Here is a 22030-nt window from a genome sequence, read left to right on the forward strand (position 1 = left end):
CCACAAAATTCGAGAGCCAAGGCTTTGTTAGCTTAGAAGAGTTCGCTCTAGCGCCTCCTATTAATCTGTGAATGCCAGGTTTGAATTATTTTCGGTGATGATCTGTTGTTATAATAGATTGCGATGGTTAATAAACGTTTGTAGAAACCTCAGAGCGTCATATGTCAGAGAGGACCTTTGAGAGTTGAGTGTAATATTTTGAAGAGTTCATACCGTCTTTTTCCGAAAATAAGACATCCTCCGAGAATAAGCCCTATCGTGATTTTCGGAACTTTTTGTAAAATAAGACATAATAATTAATTCTTGAAATTTATCTTAAAAATACAACATAAGGCAGCAGTCTACATTGAGCGACAGTGCAGGTATACAACGTTCATCTATTTCAGTCTTGTAAGTCTGATTATTTCCTCATAAGTAATTTTATTTAAAAATAAAGTGAATAATTTTGCATTAGCTTTCTGTAATGAGAAGCTGCTCGCTCTCTGTATGGTTCGTAGACTGCAGACTACGATTACCTGTGTCAACTGATGGACCAAGGAAATGGGAAAAAACGCAGAGTTCGATCAGGTCGACAGCCGTTATTTTCTGAGTTGGAAGACTGCATCTGGGAATGGATTGAAGGAAAGAGAGCAGTGGCTTTGCCTTCAAACAGCAATTGCATTTGATATATCCACAGAAGAATTTAAAGCATCATCACACTGGTTGGAGAAATTCCTTAAACGAAATGAACTGTCTCATTGGTTACGATTGTGCACGTGTTACCTGAATTTTGGCGATTCGTCTAGAGAGAAAGTATCGCCATTCTTAATGTACTAAAGGTAAAAAAGACCAGATTCAACGTGTTTCAGGAATTTATGTCATTGAAAGTGATGGTGCGCCCAAGCAGTTATAAAAAAGTGGGTTGATTTTATACTGCTACCACTGTTGAGGGGCAGAATAGAGGTTTACTAGTAGTTTGGGATTCAGCCAGTACTCACCGCGGTAAAGACATGAAAAACTTTCTTGCTAAGGCGAAGACTTATCAAATAATGATTGCGGCAGGAATCACTGGTTACTTCTAGACACTTGTCATAGCAATAAACAAGCCATTCATTCAGGGATCATTTGGGGATGGAAATCAAAGAATATATTGAAAACAGAATGGTGAGAAATCAACGAGGAAAGTTTGTAAAGCCAGGCTTACAAGAAGTCGTGAATTGGGTAAGAAATTTATGAGACAAAATAACTGGTAGTAATGTTTCCAAGGTACTGCGAACAGGCTACTCAAACAAGAAGTATTCATTTAACGATAGCTACGTCGCAAGACATAAGAGATTCGGACGAAAATCAGAATATAATTCAGAATTTTTTTTATGACGATATTCCAGAAGAAGAGGACATGACAGTAATTGAATAAATTTATTTTGGACCAAAAAAGAAAGTAAGACAGTGCCTTCTTTTCGGAAAAAGACGGTATATGAGGAGCTCCCTAAAGCCGGCCATACACATACAATTTCAACTGATAGTTTAAACTGAACAGTTTAAACCGTCAGTTGAAACTGTACACTGTTGAAGCAAACACACATACAGTTCAATTCTTCAGTTTTGGCAATGGATTCGAAGAAGCAAGACGATATCGCCCATTTCGCTTTACTTTTTATCTTATTAAAAAATAGAAAAAAATCGAAAAAGCGTAAACAATGGTGTAAAAAGTGGTTACAAAGGCGAAATCAATCTTCAGACATAAATTTATTGAGAGAATCACGTGAAGAACCATTAGAATTCCTCAATTACTTGCAGATCTCAAACTGTTCACTTTATTAATAACAGATTTCTTCGTAGCACCAGGTTCAATTTCGTCCAATTTTTTTGCTAATTTGGTATATGCATTATCTTTTTTCATACGGTCATGATAATCATGACTCTTTACTTGCCAAAGACAAGGTTCCGATCGATACATTTCAATAAAATCGCTAATTATTTGATTAGGTTTATTACGCGCCATCTTAACTACGCGAAAATTATACTTTTAAAAAGGAATACCACAGAATACAACACACCTCCTCTTAATTGAACTGAGAAATGTACAGCGAACCCCCACACACGTAATAATCAGTTTAAACTTTCAGTTTAAAAAATTGAAAATTTCATTTGTCTCAGTTCAACTGTAGAGTTGAATTGAACTGAAACTGAAATATCCACACACGTGGATGTTAGACTGTACAGTTGAATTGTACAGTTTAAACTATCAGTTGAAACTGTATGTGTATGGCCGGCTTAAGAGATTTCGGATTGACGAAACTCAATTTCTTATTTATTCTGATGAACAGGATTGCCGTGCAATTTAACTCAAAACGGAAGAATAATTTACAAATATTGTAAAAGCGAAATCCGTGAATCCGACTTCTTATTCTCACTCAAGAAGAACCACCTATTCGTCTGAAATGAAGTTGTTGCCTCTCTTTTTCTTTCGTTGATTAATAATTTCTGATGATGTTTTTAAAATCTCACAAATCTCACAAATCTCACAAACCTCACAAACTTCAATTCTCACAAACCACAGTATTTACTATTTGTCTACTTATTTCGGCAATTTTTTCTATCTCTTTTTAGTGCTGCCACATATTCGCTAGTGCTAAATAAATATTCAGCCGGTTGTTGAGAAAATGAAATCGAATTTATCAAGTCGACAAATTTAACTGCCTATTTTTTGATCCTCCCATTAAGAGGCAGGTGAGAAAACGGCCCGTGAGTTTAAAAGGCTTTTGCTAGAATGAAAAAGCGCCTATCGGCATTTTAGAGAGAGTTGCAATGTTAAAATTTGATGATGTTGAGAAAGTCGCTCCGAGTACTTTAAGGGCACAGAATGAGGAAAAACAATCCAAAACATCCTTTTTTGTTTTTTTATTCTGCTATTACCCTCAACTTGACGCATTTGTAATTTGTATATCTACTCACCTATTCAAAATTTTCTTATATAGGGTTTTTCAGTAAGAGCGCTTCAACTTTTGAACTTTTTTGAATAAAACTCAAACGGTTTGAACCCAATTTTCGACCACTCTTTTGCATAAATCGGCCGAAATTTCAGCAATTTCGCGTTCAATATTGGCTCTGAGCTCACAAATCGTCGCCGGCTTGTTACTGTAGACCAATGACTTCACATAACCCCAAAACGGGACGGTTTGTTAAATGGACCGTAAAATGGCCGTAATGCTCTTAAAGTAGCAGCAACAGAACGAATATTTTCATAAAAAATTTGCACGATTTGCAATCGTTGCTCAAGTGTGTAGCGTTCCATGATGAAATGTATACTAATGAAGTTTACAAATGACAAGCGAAAAATAAAAAATATTGCGTCGTTCGCCCTCTCTATCGGAAAAAAGTTGAAGCGCACCTATTGAATAACCCTATACGTTTACATACACCCATACATAGGTACGCAAAAATATTATGCATAGTATACAGCATTGTGTGCAACACCAATCATCCTGCCATGGCAATAGCGAGAACATCGTCCGTACCGCCTCGAGGACGACAGTATGCCATTTGTGACCGCAAAGGGAAAATTAAAAAACAAGAAACACCAGACTGAAAGCGCAATAATATTGCAACAATGACACCATCTCTGAAATGGATAGTGAAATATGAGCCACTTTCATGGGCGACACGCAAATAGGACAATTTGATAGACAGCTGGACAACCACTGGACAGGCGGGTAAGCAGTCAGTCAACAAAACAAGGTGCCTGCCAGCAGTCTGCTCGTTGATTGGCATACCACACCATACCGCCATGGTGTTTGTACTGTTGCCAACAATGCGGCACGACAGTGCTTTAGGTTACCTTTTGCATTCGCTCTACTAAAAAGAAAGGGCAGCCTGCTAAACACTAGTCCAATAAGGCTGCAGAATGACTGCGAAGTGGGAAAGCTTGTGCTATGCCGCTCATCTTGTGAATGTTAAAGTCGGAGAGGAATAGTGAGAACGGACGACTTAGGGACAATTCACAGCACCGCGAATGAAGGAATAGAATTGTGGATGGCCTAAATTTTTCCAAGCATTTAGGCAATGCTTATTGCCCATTCCACTTATGGGCTAGAAAGAGGACTTGAAGGATAGCGAGAGAGGGTGAGCACCATTATATACATAATTGCCACTTACAACCTTTTTAGGTGTTGTTCCGCACATGGAGGGACCTACAGTTTTAAGCCGGCTCCGAACGGTAGATATTTTTTATGAGGACATTTTCATGGCAGAAATACACTCGGAGGTTTGCCATTGCCTGCCGAGGTAGGTAGGGTGTCTGTCGCAACGACACCCTGAGACCTTTCGTAGGTCCATTGTGCCTGCCGAGGGGCGACCTTATTAGGAAAAACTTTATCTTCATTTTGGTACTTCATGGAGATTCGAACCTACGCTCCCCAAAATTTCGCAACTACCCTGCAAGCCTTTTCAGGAATAACTTGTTTGTTTTGCAGGTGTGAAGAGTGCTCTAACGGTTTTGCTGAGTTTTATTAATGACAGCTTTGAGGTAGCTGGCTGTTTCCGCTGAGCTGGGCCTAATATCATTTTGGTCCTATTGGACGCTCGAAAGAAGTCGGTTTATTAGCCAGCTCGTTGCCTTATATATTTGTCTGTTGTTGGAGTTTTTAGCTTCAGCTTACATTGCTGGACTATATTTGTAGGAGTGTGAGCGGTTTCTACGGCTTTTAGAGCAGCTTGGGTGTCACTCCAGACTCTGATTTTATATCCTGATGTAAATGTGCCAAACGGCGAAGGATAAATACTAAAGAATATAATCATTGGCCAGAGATTTCAAAATAATGAGGAGGTCTTCCTCTTCCTGTGCTACCACCAGCTAGTAATGCATCGAATATTTTCGGAGCTCGAGCGTTTCTATTCATTCGAGCTACATGACCCAGCCAATGGAGCCGCTAGATCTTTATTCGCTGCGCTATGTCTATGTCGTCGTAAAGCGCATACAGTTCTCATCGTTCCATCGCCTGCGATATTCGCCGTTGCCAGCGTGTAAAGGTCCAAAAATCTTACGCAGAATCTTTCTCTCAAACACTCCAAGCGTCATTTCATCGGATGTTGCCATCCTCCAAGCTTCAGCGCCATACGTTAAGACGAGCATGATGAGAGCCTCATAGAGTATTAGCTTTGTTCATCGAGAGAGGACTTTACTACTCAATTGCATACTTAGTAGTAGGAAGTTGTTGGCAAGAGAGATTCTACGTTGGATTTCTAGGCTGACATTATTATAGGTGTTAATGCTGTTTCCTTAATGTACGAAGTCTTTTACAACCTCGAAATTATAACTGTCAACAATGACGTGGGTGCGGATACGCGAGTGCGCCGACTGTTTGGTTGTTGGCTAGACCTATTCACTTTCTTCTTTATCCAGTTTGTAGAAGGCAGAACTAACAGTGCGGTTGTTAAGGCCGATGATGTAGGATGATTCCGTGTGTAGAAGTCCACGCTAGTGGGGAAAGCCACTGATTGCCATTCACTTGGGAGTGCTCAGGACAATTCTTCTGCATACGGTCCAAACAGCTTATAACTTCCAGACTTCTCCCAAGTATCCTCTGGATAACTCACAAATATCCGTTTGAGAGCGAGCTAATGTGGGGAAGCGAAGGATTCCATGATATCTGGTTGAGCGCTGGGTTTGGGAGCCGCCACAAATGCCTCGGATGAGAACTGCTCATTCGATAAAATTGGCTGCTTAAAATGGAACCAGTTCAGAATGCGTTCCAAAAAACTGCTGAGGTATTTGTTTTATCATTATTCCCTTTATCTCCGGTTGGAGTGTAGGGGCAGAATAGGGTGGAAGGGATAATTGACGAAATATGTAGATCGTTGAAAGCATTGCCCGTTATTGAGACACGAACTAGTTGCGCCCTCTAAGCAGCTTATTCTGCGCTGGTTCTATAACAGTTTGATGCAGTGCTAGGTTGCCTCAGCCGTGCATAGGTATTGGGGCATGTATCTCACTGTTATTGTTGATGTTGATGTTGCCAGTTACTGTCACCACAATCAACACTGCGCATTGCTAATATCATCCTGCTTTGAATGAACGTGTACGAGTATGTGTGGGTCTAATAAATATGTGCATAGGTATGCGTCTATTTATTTGTTGCACAAACATCGCGTACGCCCGGCAATAACACAGCTTGACAACAATAGTTCCTACTTATTTGAGTTTAGTTTTTCTTCTTCTTTCTCGTGCTATTTTTATGTAAACAGAATGTATGTATGGGCGTTTGAGTGTCAGCATACGTGCAACACCACGTTGACAAGCATTTCTTCACGAGATTTCCATACATTTGACAGTTTTCCATTCACGTTGAGCGCAATTGATGGGTTGAAAGGTTCGTTTTTTTCTCTTTCATTTCACATTTCCCTGCCTTTTTGTTGTTGTTGCCACCAGGCCGCTGTTGCACATCCGGCTGCATCGTGTGAAGGTTGTTGCATTGCTTTTGCTTTTCGTGGAATTATAGAATTTCGAAGCAGCTTCAGTCGTACGCTCATTCCTGCCAGTTTGAGTGCAGAAAATTGCAATGGGTAAATTGGGTTGCGAGTGAGCTCGTTAAAATTTATAAGCATTGCTATGTATCTACATATGGATGAATAGTTGCGGAGATAAAAATATGTATGAAAAAACAACAACAAAATTGGCTTCAAATAATTATTCTGTACGCATATTTTTACGCGAGCTATGCGAGAAAAGAGACGTATTATCAGAAGAAAGAAACAAGAGGCCGAAATTCGTGAGTGCGAAGAGTTTGGGAGGCTACCCGAAAGTTCAGCGGCGTACAGAAGGTTTCAAGACTGGGGTGTTTTTCTGTAAGAACACAGACGCGATCTGGTGACTGACATCCAGAGCGTCCTTAAATAATGGAGAGAACACTTCTCGAACTGGTTAAATAGTGAGAAAGATCGATTTCAAAGCTGCATTCGACAGTATGACAAGGTATTGGCCTAAATGCCGCGATGCCTGAATTTGGTATCTCCGCAAAACTAATACGGCTATGCAAAATGACGTCGCTCATTACCAGCAGCGCCGTCAGAATTGGGACTGATAGTGAAGGAAGCAATCTTAAGAGCACAGAGAGCACTGGTGCAAATGTATTTGGGCCGAACTTTAATCCATGGGGTGTTATGTCGCAGACCGAAGAAGCATAACTCTGGGGGGTTATGCCGTAATCTTTGATCCGGATACCCATGTCATAGATACCTGTTGCAGAGAACGTCTCTGAAGAAGCACATCGCCGAAGAGTTTCTTCGTTTGTCAGGCAGCCAGGCAGTCTTTGTGCATTGCAGTCTAGCATAATAACATCCCAACATGTCAAGGAATGCTGAACTTTGCGCAATACCCTGGGAGCAAGGAACGTGGTTTTTTGGACTGGGTACCAGTACATGAAGTTTAAGTTAGCCGATTGTCTGGCCTAGATGTTAACAACCTAATATGGGTTTTAAACCGCACAGACTGGATATAGTCACGCTATAACCATTCAACAATTGGTAACGAGGATGTGGAACAAAATGGCGCGGAAGCGCTAGTTGAATTCTGGATGAACCACCACTTGAACCAACCAGGCACTACTTTAGAATTCCATGACCCATTAGTTATGTAAAACTGGGACGACAAGAAGTTCATATGATACTGGAAGAAGAGTCCAGTACAGGTCGACTGCCTTTCCCTTCAGAAGATCATTAAACAGACTCCGACACCTGGTTAAAAAGAACTGACGAACTCTCACTTGATACTATACGAGGCATTGTAGTATTCGTTATAATTTCAGCAAACTAAAATTGCTAATATATATTAGAAACAAGTGCCTGCCGTTTTTGCGAACTGGATAATGAAGCTCCAGAGCGAATGCGTGGCTCTTGCAAGACGAAGATTCGCGCAAGGTAGGTGGTGCGACTCTAAGTCCATTGGTGATGTGGCATAATAAGCCTGAGAAGGTGCGCAACTACATCAGCAGCTTGCAAATATAGGGGAGGCAGTGCATTCTAGGTTAGAAAACCATCAGATAGCGTCACGAGAAGGGCACTGTACAGTCACCTGCAAGGGAGCAGAGGTCGCTGTCTGCCAAAAATCACTTGGCGCAGGTCGATGTTGCGCGTACTAGCAGATATCGGCATCAGATAGGACGGCATAAAAACAACAGCCCAGAACCGTGTACGATGGCGAGTCTTGATGAGGCCCTATGCTCCCGAGCGGAGTGAACAAGAATATAAAAAAAACAAAATAATTGATTTCATTTTGTACTGAAAAAGTGTGTTACACAGTGTGTATTACACAATATTGGATGTTCTGTTTTCACTTAAATTAATAATTTTGTAATTATTCTGCCCCGAACGTGTCACACATACATGCGTATGTATGTACACACATAATAACACATCCTATGTACGTATGTATGTACGTCAATGTCTGTCGACATGTATATTTTATTTCCTTCCGTCTGGTATCGCTTACACTTACCGCTTCCGCCATGTGCCCAACGAATCCAATTTCCTTTGCCGAAATGCCGCCTTGCGCTGCATGCCAATGGAAGAGCGCCGGAAGCGGCGAAGGAGTGGCGCGCCGCTAGTTGCCGCGTCCACCGCTTGACTGGATTCAGTTTCACTGCCATCATCTGGCTCCCTACAGCTAGCATTCGGATCATTCGCGCCTTCCCCCTCGCTTTCGTCAGCATCATCATCGTCGTCGTCATCCTCCGATTCGGTCTCCTCGCGCACGGCAAGCAGCAATTGCTCCACGGACATTGTATCGCTGTGGCTGCTCTCGCTGTCGCCTTCGCAAATCAGATATGAAATAAACATAGTCGTGGCTGGATGTGGTCGCCAAGCAGTGTGGCTCTGCACTGGAAGTGACGGAAATGTAAACTGTGCAGCGAAAAGTTGCCAAGTTTGGCTATTTGTAAATCGTTGATGTATTTTTCGTTGCTGCTGTTTGTGCCGATGGCGTGCGGCCAACACTTGTCATATAGCCAAAACAGAAGAATTTGTAGGGAGTTCGTGGGAATTGTATCTTAGTTTTTGTTTTTGTTTTTGTTTTCGTTTTTGGTTTTTATTTATTTTTTTAGTTTGTGTTTTTGCGTTACATGGCAGCTGTTGCTTAGTGGCGCCGTGTTTTCACTTTCTTTCCGTTTCCCCTGAGTTGTTGTCAATATTTGTCACATTTTTATTTATTTAGATTTTCAAATATTTTTTTGTGTTTTTTATATGTTGTGTTTTGTTTTTGTTTTTGTTCAGGCAAGTCATTTAAAATTCATTAATTTCCATGTCATTCAAACGGACAGTTTCGCGCATTTGATTTTTGTTTTGCTTTCTGCTGGGCTGTTTATGAGTTTTTGTTTTATTATTTTTTCGCTCACATTTTATTTATTCACAGTTATTATTTACCCGCGATTTTTATCTAAATTTTTGTGTGGAAAACAATAACAACCAGTGCAACAGTCACAACAACATTAACTACAGAAGAATTGAGGTTCATTCAAGAGCACGAATGCCCTTACAGATATACATACACACACATACATACATACACGGGTGCTTTTAATATATTTGTGTGAAATGTAATCAAAACGCTTTATCAGAGTTATTAAGCCATTAGCTGTCACATGCTTACAGACGCAAAGATTTGAATATTTCATATCGCAGCCCACGTACTCGTACAAGTAGCTACACATGTAATCATGTATGTATGCGTGTGTGTGTATGTGAGTGCTAACAGTTTCATGGCATTTCTGTGGACGTTGAATTTACAACTGAATAAAACCCAATTAACACTTAAATTTATATTTATTTATACTTGTACTTTATTCAGAATTTCCCAAAAACTCGTTTGGTCGTAATTATCGAAAATTTCCCCTCGGCGCCCGTAACCCCATCACCAGCACTCCCAATAATATTCCTTAATGCCGCTGGTGATGCGCTCTCGCTTCATTTACGCTCCATTTACGGGTTAATGCCGCGTTCATAATTGTACGGAAAGAAGTTTGGCAGGAGTGGCAGACAAAGCAGCAACTGGTATTTCGTTGTAGAACAGCAGATTTGCGTTTGCATTGTTGTCTAATCAGCGAAAACAAACAACCCACCCAGCCAGGCAGCAAACCAAGTGAATTCCTACGGTCGCTGCTCTCACCTGCCGTCTGCTAAAGTACTACAACTATGCAACGGTAAATATGTGCCAGTCGAATGCCGTGATTTTTAAGCGTGTAAAGGCAACGTATGAAAATGTGCCTTAGGCCACTCAATGAAAGAACTGAGATAAAAATATTGTGAATGTGAAAAAGTATTATTTGCAATGTAAACGAAATACTAATGAAATTTATTTAAGATTTGTGTTCAGCAAGGCATATTCGATGGCAACACTTGCTGGCATGGCACTATCGTAAGTTTAATTGTCTTCTAGAGAAGTCCAGTCCAATATATAAAACAATATAAAAAACTTAACTGAGGAGCGAAAAGCGATTTTTCCATAAAATTTGTGATCGTTTATCAAGAGCAATGCTTGGTGCAAGAAAATTTCTTAACAATGAAGCTGAGAAATTTTGATTCTTATATTTAGTTATTCAGATGATGATTTTTTGATTTTTTATTCTGCACTGTTTAGCTATTGCTTAAATATTTTATTCCACAATATGCGGCATTTGTAAAATATTTTTAGTTTAAACTTCTGAACCTAATCTGCTTGCTGCCTGAAAATATTTCTTTTAAGGGGTTAGGGGTAGTCAGAATTTTCAAAGAACTCTATTTTTTTGCATTTTCTTAAAGTATAAAATCTTAAAAATATTGTGTGAAAATTTGAAGTGAATCCGACAAATACTTTTCGAGTTATTTAACACTTAACAAAGGGCGCGCGGCCGCTCCGGTGCGGATAGCAAATTTTTAAATGCGTTTTCTCAAAACTATGTTTTCTAAACAGGTGATCACTGTAACTAAAAAACAGCTTGGTAGATTTTAATAAAATTTATACTGCTTTTGAAAAACATAAAAGACTCATGCCTCATCGAAGGATTTTTTTTCAAAAATTTCGATTTTGTTTTTAACAATTAATTGACGGTTTTTTTCTCAAAAATCTGAGAAATATTTCCTGAGGCCGTCATATTGTTAATTTGCATAATATGCATGCAAAAGCGAAATGATTTAAAAAGTTTTTTGGCACTGAAAATTTTTCAGCAATTTTTGAATAGTTTTCAAATAAAATTTTTTTCATGTTCTAATAATTTTTTTTTTTGATATTTTTTTACAGTGAGTGCCACTGAAAATGGCTTTGAATTAAAATAAATTTTTGTATGTTATTTTTTGATAAATTTTTTTTTTGACTTTTTTATTACAGCGAGTACTACTGAAAATCGTACCGCTTTCTTTTAAAATATTTGTTTTGTTATTTTTATATTAAATTTTTTTTCGAAAGTGGCACTAACAGGTATACAGTTTTCTTCTGAAATGTTTGCACTATTTTAAAAAACAATTTTGTTATTTTTTTAAATTTTTTGTGATGACATTTTTAATACTGTGACACTTACAGCCACTGAAAATCGTGCAGCTGTTTTTGAAATAATTTGCGAAAAAAAAATTTTTCGTAATTTTTTATTAAATTTTGAGTGCTACAGAAAATTATATAGCTTTTTGGATTTGTTTTCAAATAAATCATTATTAATTTTTTATAACATTTTTTTGACATTTTTCTTACAATGGCATTTACAGCCATCGCTCAGCTTTCTTGTGAATTATTTTGAAATATATTTTTTTTGTTTATTTAATAAAATGTATTTAAAAATTTTTAATACAGAATAGCCACTAAAAATTGTACAGTATTCTGTTGAAATCTTTTCATTGTTTAAAAAAAAATATTGTTAAAATAACAAAAACAATGTGCATTTTTTTCGGTTTTCTTTTTGTTATTTTTTTACCTTTATATTATTGTGACACTTACAGCCACTGACAATCGTACAGCTTTTTTTCAAATAATCTCAAATTTTCTTTTGTATTTTTTTATTAATTTTTTTGGGATGTGCAGTGCTACAAAAATTTGCACAGTTTTCTTTTGAAATATTTTCAAATAAAATTTTTTAGTTATTTTTTAATTAAATGATTTTAGACATTTCCAATATAGTGTGTGCCACTGGAAATCGTACATTTTTTATTATTGTTATACTTTTTTTACACTTGGAAATATGTTCAAGTACTCTTTTTTGTTTTTGTAAATTTGTATTATTTTTTTTCTGGCATTTGAGTGCTACAGAAAATTATACAACTTTTTTGGATATGTTTTGAAATAATTTTATTTCTTTTACTATAATTTTTGACATTTTTATTTCAGTCACACTTCCAGCAATCGTACAGATTTCTTTTCTATGAAAAGATGGTTTTTGTAAGTTTTTAATAACATTATTTTAGACGGTTTTATTACAGTGAGTATCGCTGAAAATCGTGCAGCTTTCTTTTGAAATATCTTTAGATAAATTTTTTTTTGTAATTTTTTATTAAATTTTGTTGGCATTTTGAGTGCTACGGAATACTGTACAACTTTTTTCGATACGTTTTTAAATAAATTGTTTTTATTTTTTTATAAAATGTTTTTGATATTTTTATTACAGTGAGTGCAATTGATAATCGTAAAGTTTCCTTTCGAAATAATTTCAAATAATTTGTTTTTGTTGTATTGAAAATTTTTATATTTTTTTTTATATTTTGAGCGCCACAGAAAATTGTACAGCTCTTTTGAAAATCGTTCCAAATAAATTTTTTGTTTTTGTAAATATATAGCTCATATTCTAACAGTAATAAATCAAAATGCAAATTGAAGCCCAGTTAAATAAGATTTTATTACATTTTCACACATTTTATTTGAATTAAAAAAACTAATATTTTGGGTATGAAATTTTTTAGTTCCCACCTAATATTGAAGTTTGAAGTGGCAATTATGGGGTTATGAATTTTTTCGCTGAGTATTTCTACCGGAGACCGCATTCAAATATTTTTTGAAAATACTTATAAAATCTGAACTATTAACAGTAGGCAGTTCAAACTTCCAACACATCCGAATGGGAAGACCTACAAGGTTGAGTACCCAAAAAAATTCTGAAAAATCGGATTAAAATTTTTGAAATTTTAATAAAATTTTGTCGATTTTTCGTAAGTTATTCAAGAAATCTGGAACTATCATTTATACTACTTTTGTTAGAGTATGAGTTATGTTTTTATAATAAAGTAAGAAAAAATAAATAGACATTACAAAAACATAAGTGGCACTCGCTGATTGCCTTACTAACGCGGAAATTAAAAATCTAAAGCCCTGACAAAACTTAGGTGCCAAATTTTGCAGCACAAAATATAAAAAAAGTTTCAGTTACTCTTACTTTTATATTATGAGATTTTCAGCTTTTATAGCCAAACTTATTTCGTGCTTTTAAAATATAAATAGTTTTAGAAATACACATATGCATATTCATATACACATACATATGTACATATACACATGCAATGAGCCTGTACCGCACAATTTGAGCATTTCATTACTGCATGCAGCCAAATTATTTGTTCGAATTCATTCAATTTCAAGAGGCGTTGCATTTGGCGATTCTAAATTATGTTCGCAAATGTTTGCAGTAAAATCCGGCGGTGAAATCCATTAAAGGCAACAACATCTTATTGGCAATTCTATCGAAAAAAATTTACAGCAGACAAGCCAAACCAAAAATCTTCACTAAATGCCCTTGAACGATACATATTTACATATTTATGCACACATACATACAAACACATTCATAGGAGGCGAGACAAATATGAAATTGTGTATACACATTCATATACTTATATATGGATGTGCGTATGTATGATATTGGAATTGCGGTACACAAAAATACTCTGAGAAAAGTGCGAGACGAGGAAACCCCGCAATTATTAAATTTCCTTGCACATGCATCGCCCCTCTCGCCCAAGCACTTGCTGCAGTAGTAAATCGCTTTTGATTGTTGTTTTATTGCTGTTTTGTTTTTTTTTTGCTATTTTGTTTACTTGTTTATTTTTGCCCTCAAGCTGTACGCTCTGCCATTTGTTGGCTGTTCTGGCTTCAAGGACATGCCATTTTCACAGCTCGCCCGATCCTTCTGACCCTCCTTCAACTTGATTCGAACTAAACACCGCTTAAGTGACAGCGTAATAAGAGCGAAACGTCACAATGCCAATTTGTCTGTTTGTTTGCCAAAGCAATCAACTGTTATCTACGCCATAATCGCTGGCGTTTTTTCCCAAGATCTGACACTGGCGTGTTGTTGTTATTGCTGGCGTTGTCGTTGTCGTTGTCCTAGCCGCCGCGAATGCTTTTGACGTGACTGACACAATTGTTGGCGTTGTCATTTAGGCATGTCATGTGCGTCACAAAAGCGCGTAGAATGAGAAAAAAAAATTGAAATGTGAAAAATGCCAAATGGCAAACAATCGAAAATTTGCGCTCGTACATGGGAACTGAAAAGTTTTAAAAAAGCATTCCAAATATTTGCAAATGGAGCTGTTCTTCCCACATTTATGTGTCAATTCCTTGGCATTGCACAGTTGGAGGCTCCAGTGGGGGGCCTGCATGTGCACATGCGTGTGTATGTGTGCTTGGGAGTTGGCGTATGGGGTGTGAAGCCACCCCATCAATGTGACAATGAAATTTTTTTGCTTGCCTCCATAGCTGCAGCCTATGGGTAGCTGCCAATTGCCCATGATTTGATGCCATTTTAATTTTTTCCGCTTTTCTGAAATGCGCTGCACCACCACCATTTTCTATCTGCTCGTCCTGTCGAATCTGTGTCTGTTTGTGCGCAGCCTACATTCCTTTTGTTAGCGAATTTGTATTCAAGAGTTTCCTTCTCAGTGGACTTGTTAAGTAAATATAAATCGTGAAAAAAATATAACAACAAATGAAAGAATTGAAAAAAATCTGTTGAATGGAATAGTCAAGGGCTTCCTTCATCAGCCATTTGCTTTTGTTGTTGCTTTATTTTTTATTGACACAAATCACTTCTCAGAAAACGGTTTGTGAATAGGCAATTGTGAGTTGTGCTGCGGCATTCAAATAAGTATTTATTTATCAAAGATTATATATCTTCTGAGTATTCATTAGGATAATCAGATTTTCTGCATTTGTGCCAAGAAGAATTCATGACGATTGCGCATAAAAAATATAAAAAAATGACTCGTAAAAATTGTGTACTGGACATCGTTCTTAGATGATAGATCTTGTATTTATCTTAAATGTTAAAGCTTAAAATATTTCACACATCCTTTTAATCCTCACAGCGTAAATTTTTTGCAATTGGCAGATTTCTTTGATACCAGAGTTGGTTGATGAAATTTATAAGGAGGTCCCTTAATTTAAATTTCATATTAGAATAGAAAAACTCAAATGTCTGGGCTTGGCACCTAGACGATTAAAGTCACTGGGTGCTCCTTTCTTCGACAGTCTGGGGCAGTGAGCCAACTAAATCCCATCAAACTTCTCCATTACATCAACAGCTCTGGTAGGCTGTAGATATCTGCCCGGTTGGAGGTCTTATAATGGCATCAAAACGGCGCTACTTGGCAAGTGCCAGGGAAGTACTTCAATCACTTTACCTATCAACCCAGTCTTGGTGAAAGATACATCGGGATGGCGATACTTTAAAGTTTTTTTACCTATAAAAATGAGACAATTTGAAATTTCGTTTTCAGGGCAGAAATACTACCGGATATTTGGCACTGCATGCCCCGCTATTAGAAAAAATGTTCTATAATTTGGTGTGTCATGCTCGTGCACAGTCAAATGAGCCTTAATTGCAAAGAACGGCGAGGAGTGGTTAAATGGACAAGCCTGGGTTTTCTTCAACACTTGCGGCTACAACAGCAATATTTTCGGCTGTTCTTGAGCGACATGCACGGGTTTTATTCTTTACATCACTAACTTGTCCCAACAGCTCGCATTTTTTCACCAATTTCTGTATTGCGGTCCGACAAGGTGCTTCCCGGTGATCTAAAAGTGTTCGAGTTCTACGAACCGTCTCTGCCAAATTTTCACCATTTTTATAGTGAATTTTAATAATTTCAATGCGTTGTTTAAGCGTGTATCGTTCCATTTTTGTTAATGGCGTAGTTTCTACTTGCCAAATATTAAAAAATGACAACTTCATAAGTGACATCTACCGAAATAGCGGGCTATTCAAAATAACACCTGTTATTGGAAAACCCTTTAGTTACACACTAACCCCTTCGGCTAAGCCGTTAGTGTAGGTAAGTATCTGCTATATACGTATCACAGTTAACTGTTTTACATAGCGACAAGTATTTAACCACATACGCACCTAAACAGTTACAAACCCACGCCCGCCTCATTACAGCTCTTACATACAAACACATCGTTAAGCGGCTCATATATTTCCAGTTGTCTTAATTATCTGTGCAATGCAAAATGAATATACAAAGTAGCAAGCAGCACGCCTAAAAGTGGTGCCTATTTCTTTTTATCAACGGATTGTATGTCTTAACTTTACTGTTGTTTATTTAAGACAAGAAATAAAAATGGATTAAGGTAATTTACAAAGAAGGTAACGCAAGATTTATGTACTAAAATGTAAATAAAAAAAGAAGCTACACAAAATAATTACGCACTAACAGGGAGCTCTTTTCGCCGACGACAATAAAAATTAAAGAAAATCTGTCAAATGGACGCGGAAGTACTTTTTTGCTAATCCCGCACAGCAGATGGTTTTGCAGCGAAAATTCGCTGTGAGGTTTACAAATTTTATTACCATTTCGCTCTTTCGTGCTTGCTGTGTGACCTACTGCCAGCCAGTGTTACGCCGATATATTAAAGAGGAGTAAAAATGGAAAACATCTTCCGATTTCGCTTAAACTTACTAAATGTTTTACATTCACTTAGGAAAGCAGAAATATGAAATACGGTAAAGATTTATGTACTGCCACGCCTACCACTTGTTTGGGCCGGTATGTGACATTTTATCTGATTTTGATGAAGTTCTGTTTATCTATTGCTTTAACTTAGATATACTTAAAAATCTGAAATATTTGAAATATATGAAATATCGATTGGTTCTATGGTATAACGATTTTAAAGGTGAGCTCTTTGACGATCGTTATTCTTTACTAAGCGAACTGCGTTGGTGATATACGAAAAAGTTCAACCAATGACACTTCGTTGCCGTGTGAGCAACGCCTGATTGGACTGTATGAATATGTGTTTGGACGAGTGTGTCAATGTGTGTGAAATTATCGTGTGGATTTCGGCTGCCAATAAAATTGTGTTAGTGATATACGAAAGCAAATCAGCGCAACCTTCACTCATGTTACTTCGTTGCTACCTGAACAAGGACTAATTGAACGAGTGTGTGAGTACATGTGAAATGGTCGTGCAGAATTCGGCTGCAGAATCTCCCAAGTGACGTGGCAGCCAAAGTTTCTCTCACAATTTTCTTTTTCAGCATAGTTAAAGAGCAAACCTTGAAATCTATCATCCTTGGATTAGTTCGTTGCCTCGCTCACGCCAAGTGTTAATTGTGAAAGCTCGAAATCTCATTATCTGATAGGCGTTGTGTGGTAATAACGGAGGGTGATTGCTAGGAACTTTTCATTGCGTGTTCAGTGGGACCCCAAGGCAGTATTTTAAGGCCTCTACTCTTCGTTGCGTTTGCTAATTTTCTTCTATATGCTGATGATTTGAAAACATTTTCTGCAATTACTGAGAATTTTTTTATGTGGCAATGGAAAATTAATGCGCTTGCTCGCTGGTGCAGTAACTCTGTCATCTCTCTTAATATCAATATATGTTTTCGTATTACTCTCGTCAAAACTCAAAATGTTTTTCAATCATCTTTCCCAATAAGAGGTATGCTTGTGTGGCACGTAGCGCCGTCATGTTGAAAATAAACGTTGTGAAGATCAATACCATCCATTCACCGTAACTGTTGCTCCAGCTTCATTTTCGAAAAAGTAAAGTCCAATGACTCCGCCGGACCATAAGCCGCACCAAACAGTCACACGTTGAGGATAGAGAGGCTTTTCAACAATAACTCTTGGATTTTCTGAGGCCCAGGCTCGACAGTTTTGGGTTTTCTTCAACATTTTCGGCTACAACAGCAATCTTTTCGGCTGTTTCTGAGCGACGTACACGGGTTTTATTCTTCACATCACTAACTTGTCCCAACGGCTTGAATTTTTTTTTCACCTTTTGTCTGTGTTTTTTTGGATCTACTTCTTACTCAGTCCTAAATTTTATACGGTTTAAAGCTCAAAGTTCTCGGACCCTTGCGCTCTCAAATTAAAGTTCACTTCATTTGTTCGCTCTACACTAGAATATGCAATATTTATCTGGAGATCATGCCACCAATTTGCAATTAAGAGAATTAAACGTGTACAGAATGTGCTCCTTAAATACATCCGCTCTCAGGCCGTTAAAACTCTCAAATCCTATACCTTCCTGTAATTCCCGTTTGATTTTAATTAGCTTAAAGCCTCTAGAGAGTAGAGGGTCCATACTCTCACTCTCTTATGTTTTTAGTGTAATTAAAGAGGAAACTGACTAGTTATCTCTATTACGGATCATTCACTTTCATATATCTATTAGATCTCTACGCAACACTTACCTATATCGTCTTAAATTGCTTAACACAAATTACGCCCGTAATGCTCCTATTGCCGCGCACTAAGAGAATTCAATGAGCTCACGAGTTCTGTTTCGCTTGAATTTTTAGTATGAAAAAATTAATTTTATGAAATTCTTAACTTATTCTTTAATTTTGCTTATTTATTTAACTATTTGTAGTAAATTAAACTGTTAGCTCTAAGTAGTCTGTAAAAACTATTCTTATTTTTTAGGTCTGTACAAACTATTTTTATTTTTTTAGGTTCGAAATAAACTAAATGAAATGCGTTAGTACAAAAATAAAAAGTAAATGGTCAAATAAGTGAAAAAAAAATTTACACTTGGGGTTTGTTGATTTTTTTCTCTTCTGGTTTTCTTTTATTTTCTTTCGAGCTGTTCAACATAGCAGAACAAAAGAAATGTGCCCTTAGAAAATGATTCAAGCATTCTGAAAAAACTCGAAGTGTCATAACGGACAAAAACACGGAGCTTGTAAAATAAAATAAAAATAAATAATTGGTGCGTATACCCTTTCTGAGTGTTTGGCCGAACTCCTCCTCCTCCTATTTGTGGTGTGCATCTTGATGCTGTGAATGAAGGGACCTACAGTTTCAAGCCGACTCCGAACGGCAAATATTTTTATGAGGAGCTTTTTCATGGCAGAAGTACACTCGGAGGTTTGCCATTGTCTGCCGAGGGGCGACCGCTATTAGAAAAATATTTTTTCTTAATTTTGGTGTTTCACCGAGATTCGAACCTACGTTCTCACTCTGAATTCCGAATGGTAGTCACGCACCAACCCATTCGGCTATGGCGGCCGCTTAAAAGCTTGTAGTCACTTTAAAAAAAAAATTTTTAGAAGATATTGTTGATATAAAAAATTTCACTTAAAAACTCTAAAATGTGAGTAATTATTACGCAATTGCGAAAATATTTTAAAACAAGTAAATTTGAAGAATTTAGAGGAACTTCCCATCAATTTTTCTTTTACGTTCAAGAATCAACTTTTTCTTTTTTGATCGCACTCGCAACATTCTGTGCCGCCTCTTTTCTCACAGCCAGAGAGGACTTTACTACTCAATTGTCTACTTAGCCAGACAGTAGTAGTTGTTGACAAGAGAGACTCTCCATTGGATTTCAAAGTTTTAAGCTTAAAAAAATTACTAAAAATTGACTCCAAATTTTTAACAGCTCAAATTATTCGTGCTTGAGTACCATTCGGTAGTGCTCAGTAGTATCCATGTAACATCCAAACAATGCAACAAATTTTTCTAATAGCGATCGCCATTCGTCCAGAGGTGGCATAAAATTGAAGGTCTTTAAAGCAGTAAGACGCACACCACGAATAGGAGCTCCTCAGCAAAAAGCCCAATAAAAGGGTGAACGCGCCAATAATATGTGCTATGTTTTGTACGTCAATGGCCAAATAAACCAATTTTCTGCAGTAAATATTAATACGAATTGCATTGAAGTAAAATAGCGTCACTGAGAAAACTCAATACAACTCAATACTTGCTTATCCTGCGGCCAAGCTGAACTACTTGAGTATGCCATTATTCTCATCCCCCGAAATCAAAGCAATTAGATGTCAAAACCACTATGCAATAAAATTAAGTGAAGTTCTAGCATAGACGAGCCATCAAATACACAAAACTTTGAATGGTTGCGTTTGCTTGCGTGTGTGTGTGCATGAATGCATGCAGTGCCTGTGTTTATCGAAAACAATTCAATTGGCAACATATCAAATTCAATTGCAAACGTTCTGCAATAGTTGCTCGCCATTGGCTATTATACGCCAATTCAGCAAAAACCGCTTCCAGTCCTTGGTTGCACTCAGTGACCATTTCCACTCGACTGGCTCGTTTGTTGTGTGATTTAACATAGCAGTTGATTTTATTTTTGTGTGCAAAATTTGTTACGGATTATAATTTTTTTAAGATCATCCACTGTTTACTACATATTTTTGGTTCAAATTGATTTACTTTAATGCCTATTTTGTGCGTTAGTTGAGTAAGTTTGTGTGCTTGACTGCCATTCGGTATGAGTAGCATTCGGGTGTGTTCAGCGTTCGTTGTTCATTGCGTGCTAGTAACAGTAAATGGTAGAAAAAGTAAGCTGCGGCAGGCATACAACCGCTTTTCCAGCATAAAAAACCAACTGCAGTACAAATTAGGGGAGGAACTCGACCAGCCAGCATCTTTCAGCCTCGGCCAGCATCTTCAGGTATGTCGAGGCTTTTCACTAAAGAACAAGCACAATAAAAATTACGAGCAACAATTTGTTAAACTATTTTCATTTTTATGATGAATACGCATTTTATATACGAGGTGTGGTAATTAAGTTCTGAAAATTTAGTTGGATACCTTCCTTTAGGTGAAGTCAAAGTTTGAAGTCGGTTGGGCTTTTGGTTGTGTCTTTTTCCGAAGAAACTTTTTTTATGGGCTTTATGGCTCGTGTCGTTTTAAGGTGGCTCACCATTACAAGTAATGTGTTGTGACTCAATATTCAGTGAAATCAGTCGAAAATCCCTAGGAGGACAGAGATTGAATGAGTCGGGCAGCCAATGGATATGCGACTTGTATATTTGAGTGCGATTTTGAGAACAGTAACATACATCAAATCCACAGTGGGTGGCCCGAGCAGGGATCGGCCAACAAATGCGTGGAAGTTCAAGTCGTGATTGGTGGCAATGTTGATCTTTTTCTTCTATATCAGCTGCATCGTTGTGTTCCTGATTGAACAGCTCGCGGCGAATATCATCAGCGGAAAGGTCACACACAGATGTGCCAAATGTCAGCGGAGTTGTCGTCACAGATAAATTCGCAGCTGGAAAGAAACCATCTTGAGTATTGTAAAGGTGAAACTGAGGAGGACGATCCATCAGATAGATGAAAAAGAAACTGTGGGCACTGCTGAATTTCAATCAGACGTTATTCAAGAAATGTTAGAAGAAGGAGCCCAAGGCGTTATTATTGATAACCCAGATGGCGATGGGGATGCTATAGCAATCACAGCAATAGTTGAAGACGAGTTGTATTGTATAAGAAGAACAATTGGTTGAGGAAGACCATCAACCGAGATATTGAAATGTTCGCAGTGCAGCAAGATGAGCAAGTTGTCATGGAAGTTCCCCTTGTATCGGAACCCGGAAACGACGAGAAAAGCTCTTTATTTGCTTTCGGACCGCCATTTCCAAACTCATTGCGGTGTTCACTGGTCACTGGGTGATCGGTATTTATGCGGAGAGGCTTGGTATTCCGTACAACCCCTATTGCGGAAGCTGTGGGGATCTTGCAGAGAAAGATACTGTCGAGCACTGTCTCTCCAAATGTCCGGCTCTGGCGGCTAGGCGCTCTAGATTCCTTAGCGTGCCCTTTGGGAATGGCTTGAGGAAATTCTCCAGCCTAG

General features: G+C 37.7%; 1 protein-coding gene across 6 annotated transcripts in view; it reads right to left on the reverse strand.

Annotated features, from left to right (window-relative positions):
• LOC129238498 (eye-specific diacylglycerol kinase) overlaps positions 1–22030 on the reverse strand; it is a 149498-nt gene that overhangs the window by 49610 nt on the left and 77858 nt on the right. The window contains exon 2 of one of the 6 annotated variants that reach the window (XM_054873539.1): positions 8474–9409. The exons of the other annotated variants lie outside the window; for them this stretch is intronic. Coding sequence (XP_054729514.1) covers positions 8474–8814 — 341 coding nt within the window. The 5' untranslated portion in view covers positions 8815–9409. The remainder of the gene's footprint in view (positions 1–8473; positions 9410–22030) is intronic. 6 annotated transcript variants of the gene reach the window in all.

Source organism: Anastrepha obliqua, chromosome 2 (genome assembly GCF_027943255.1).
Source record: "Anastrepha obliqua isolate idAnaObli1 chromosome 2, idAnaObli1_1.0, whole genome shotgun sequence".
Taxonomy (NCBI): domain Eukaryota; kingdom Metazoa; phylum Arthropoda; class Insecta; order Diptera; family Tephritidae; genus Anastrepha; species Anastrepha obliqua.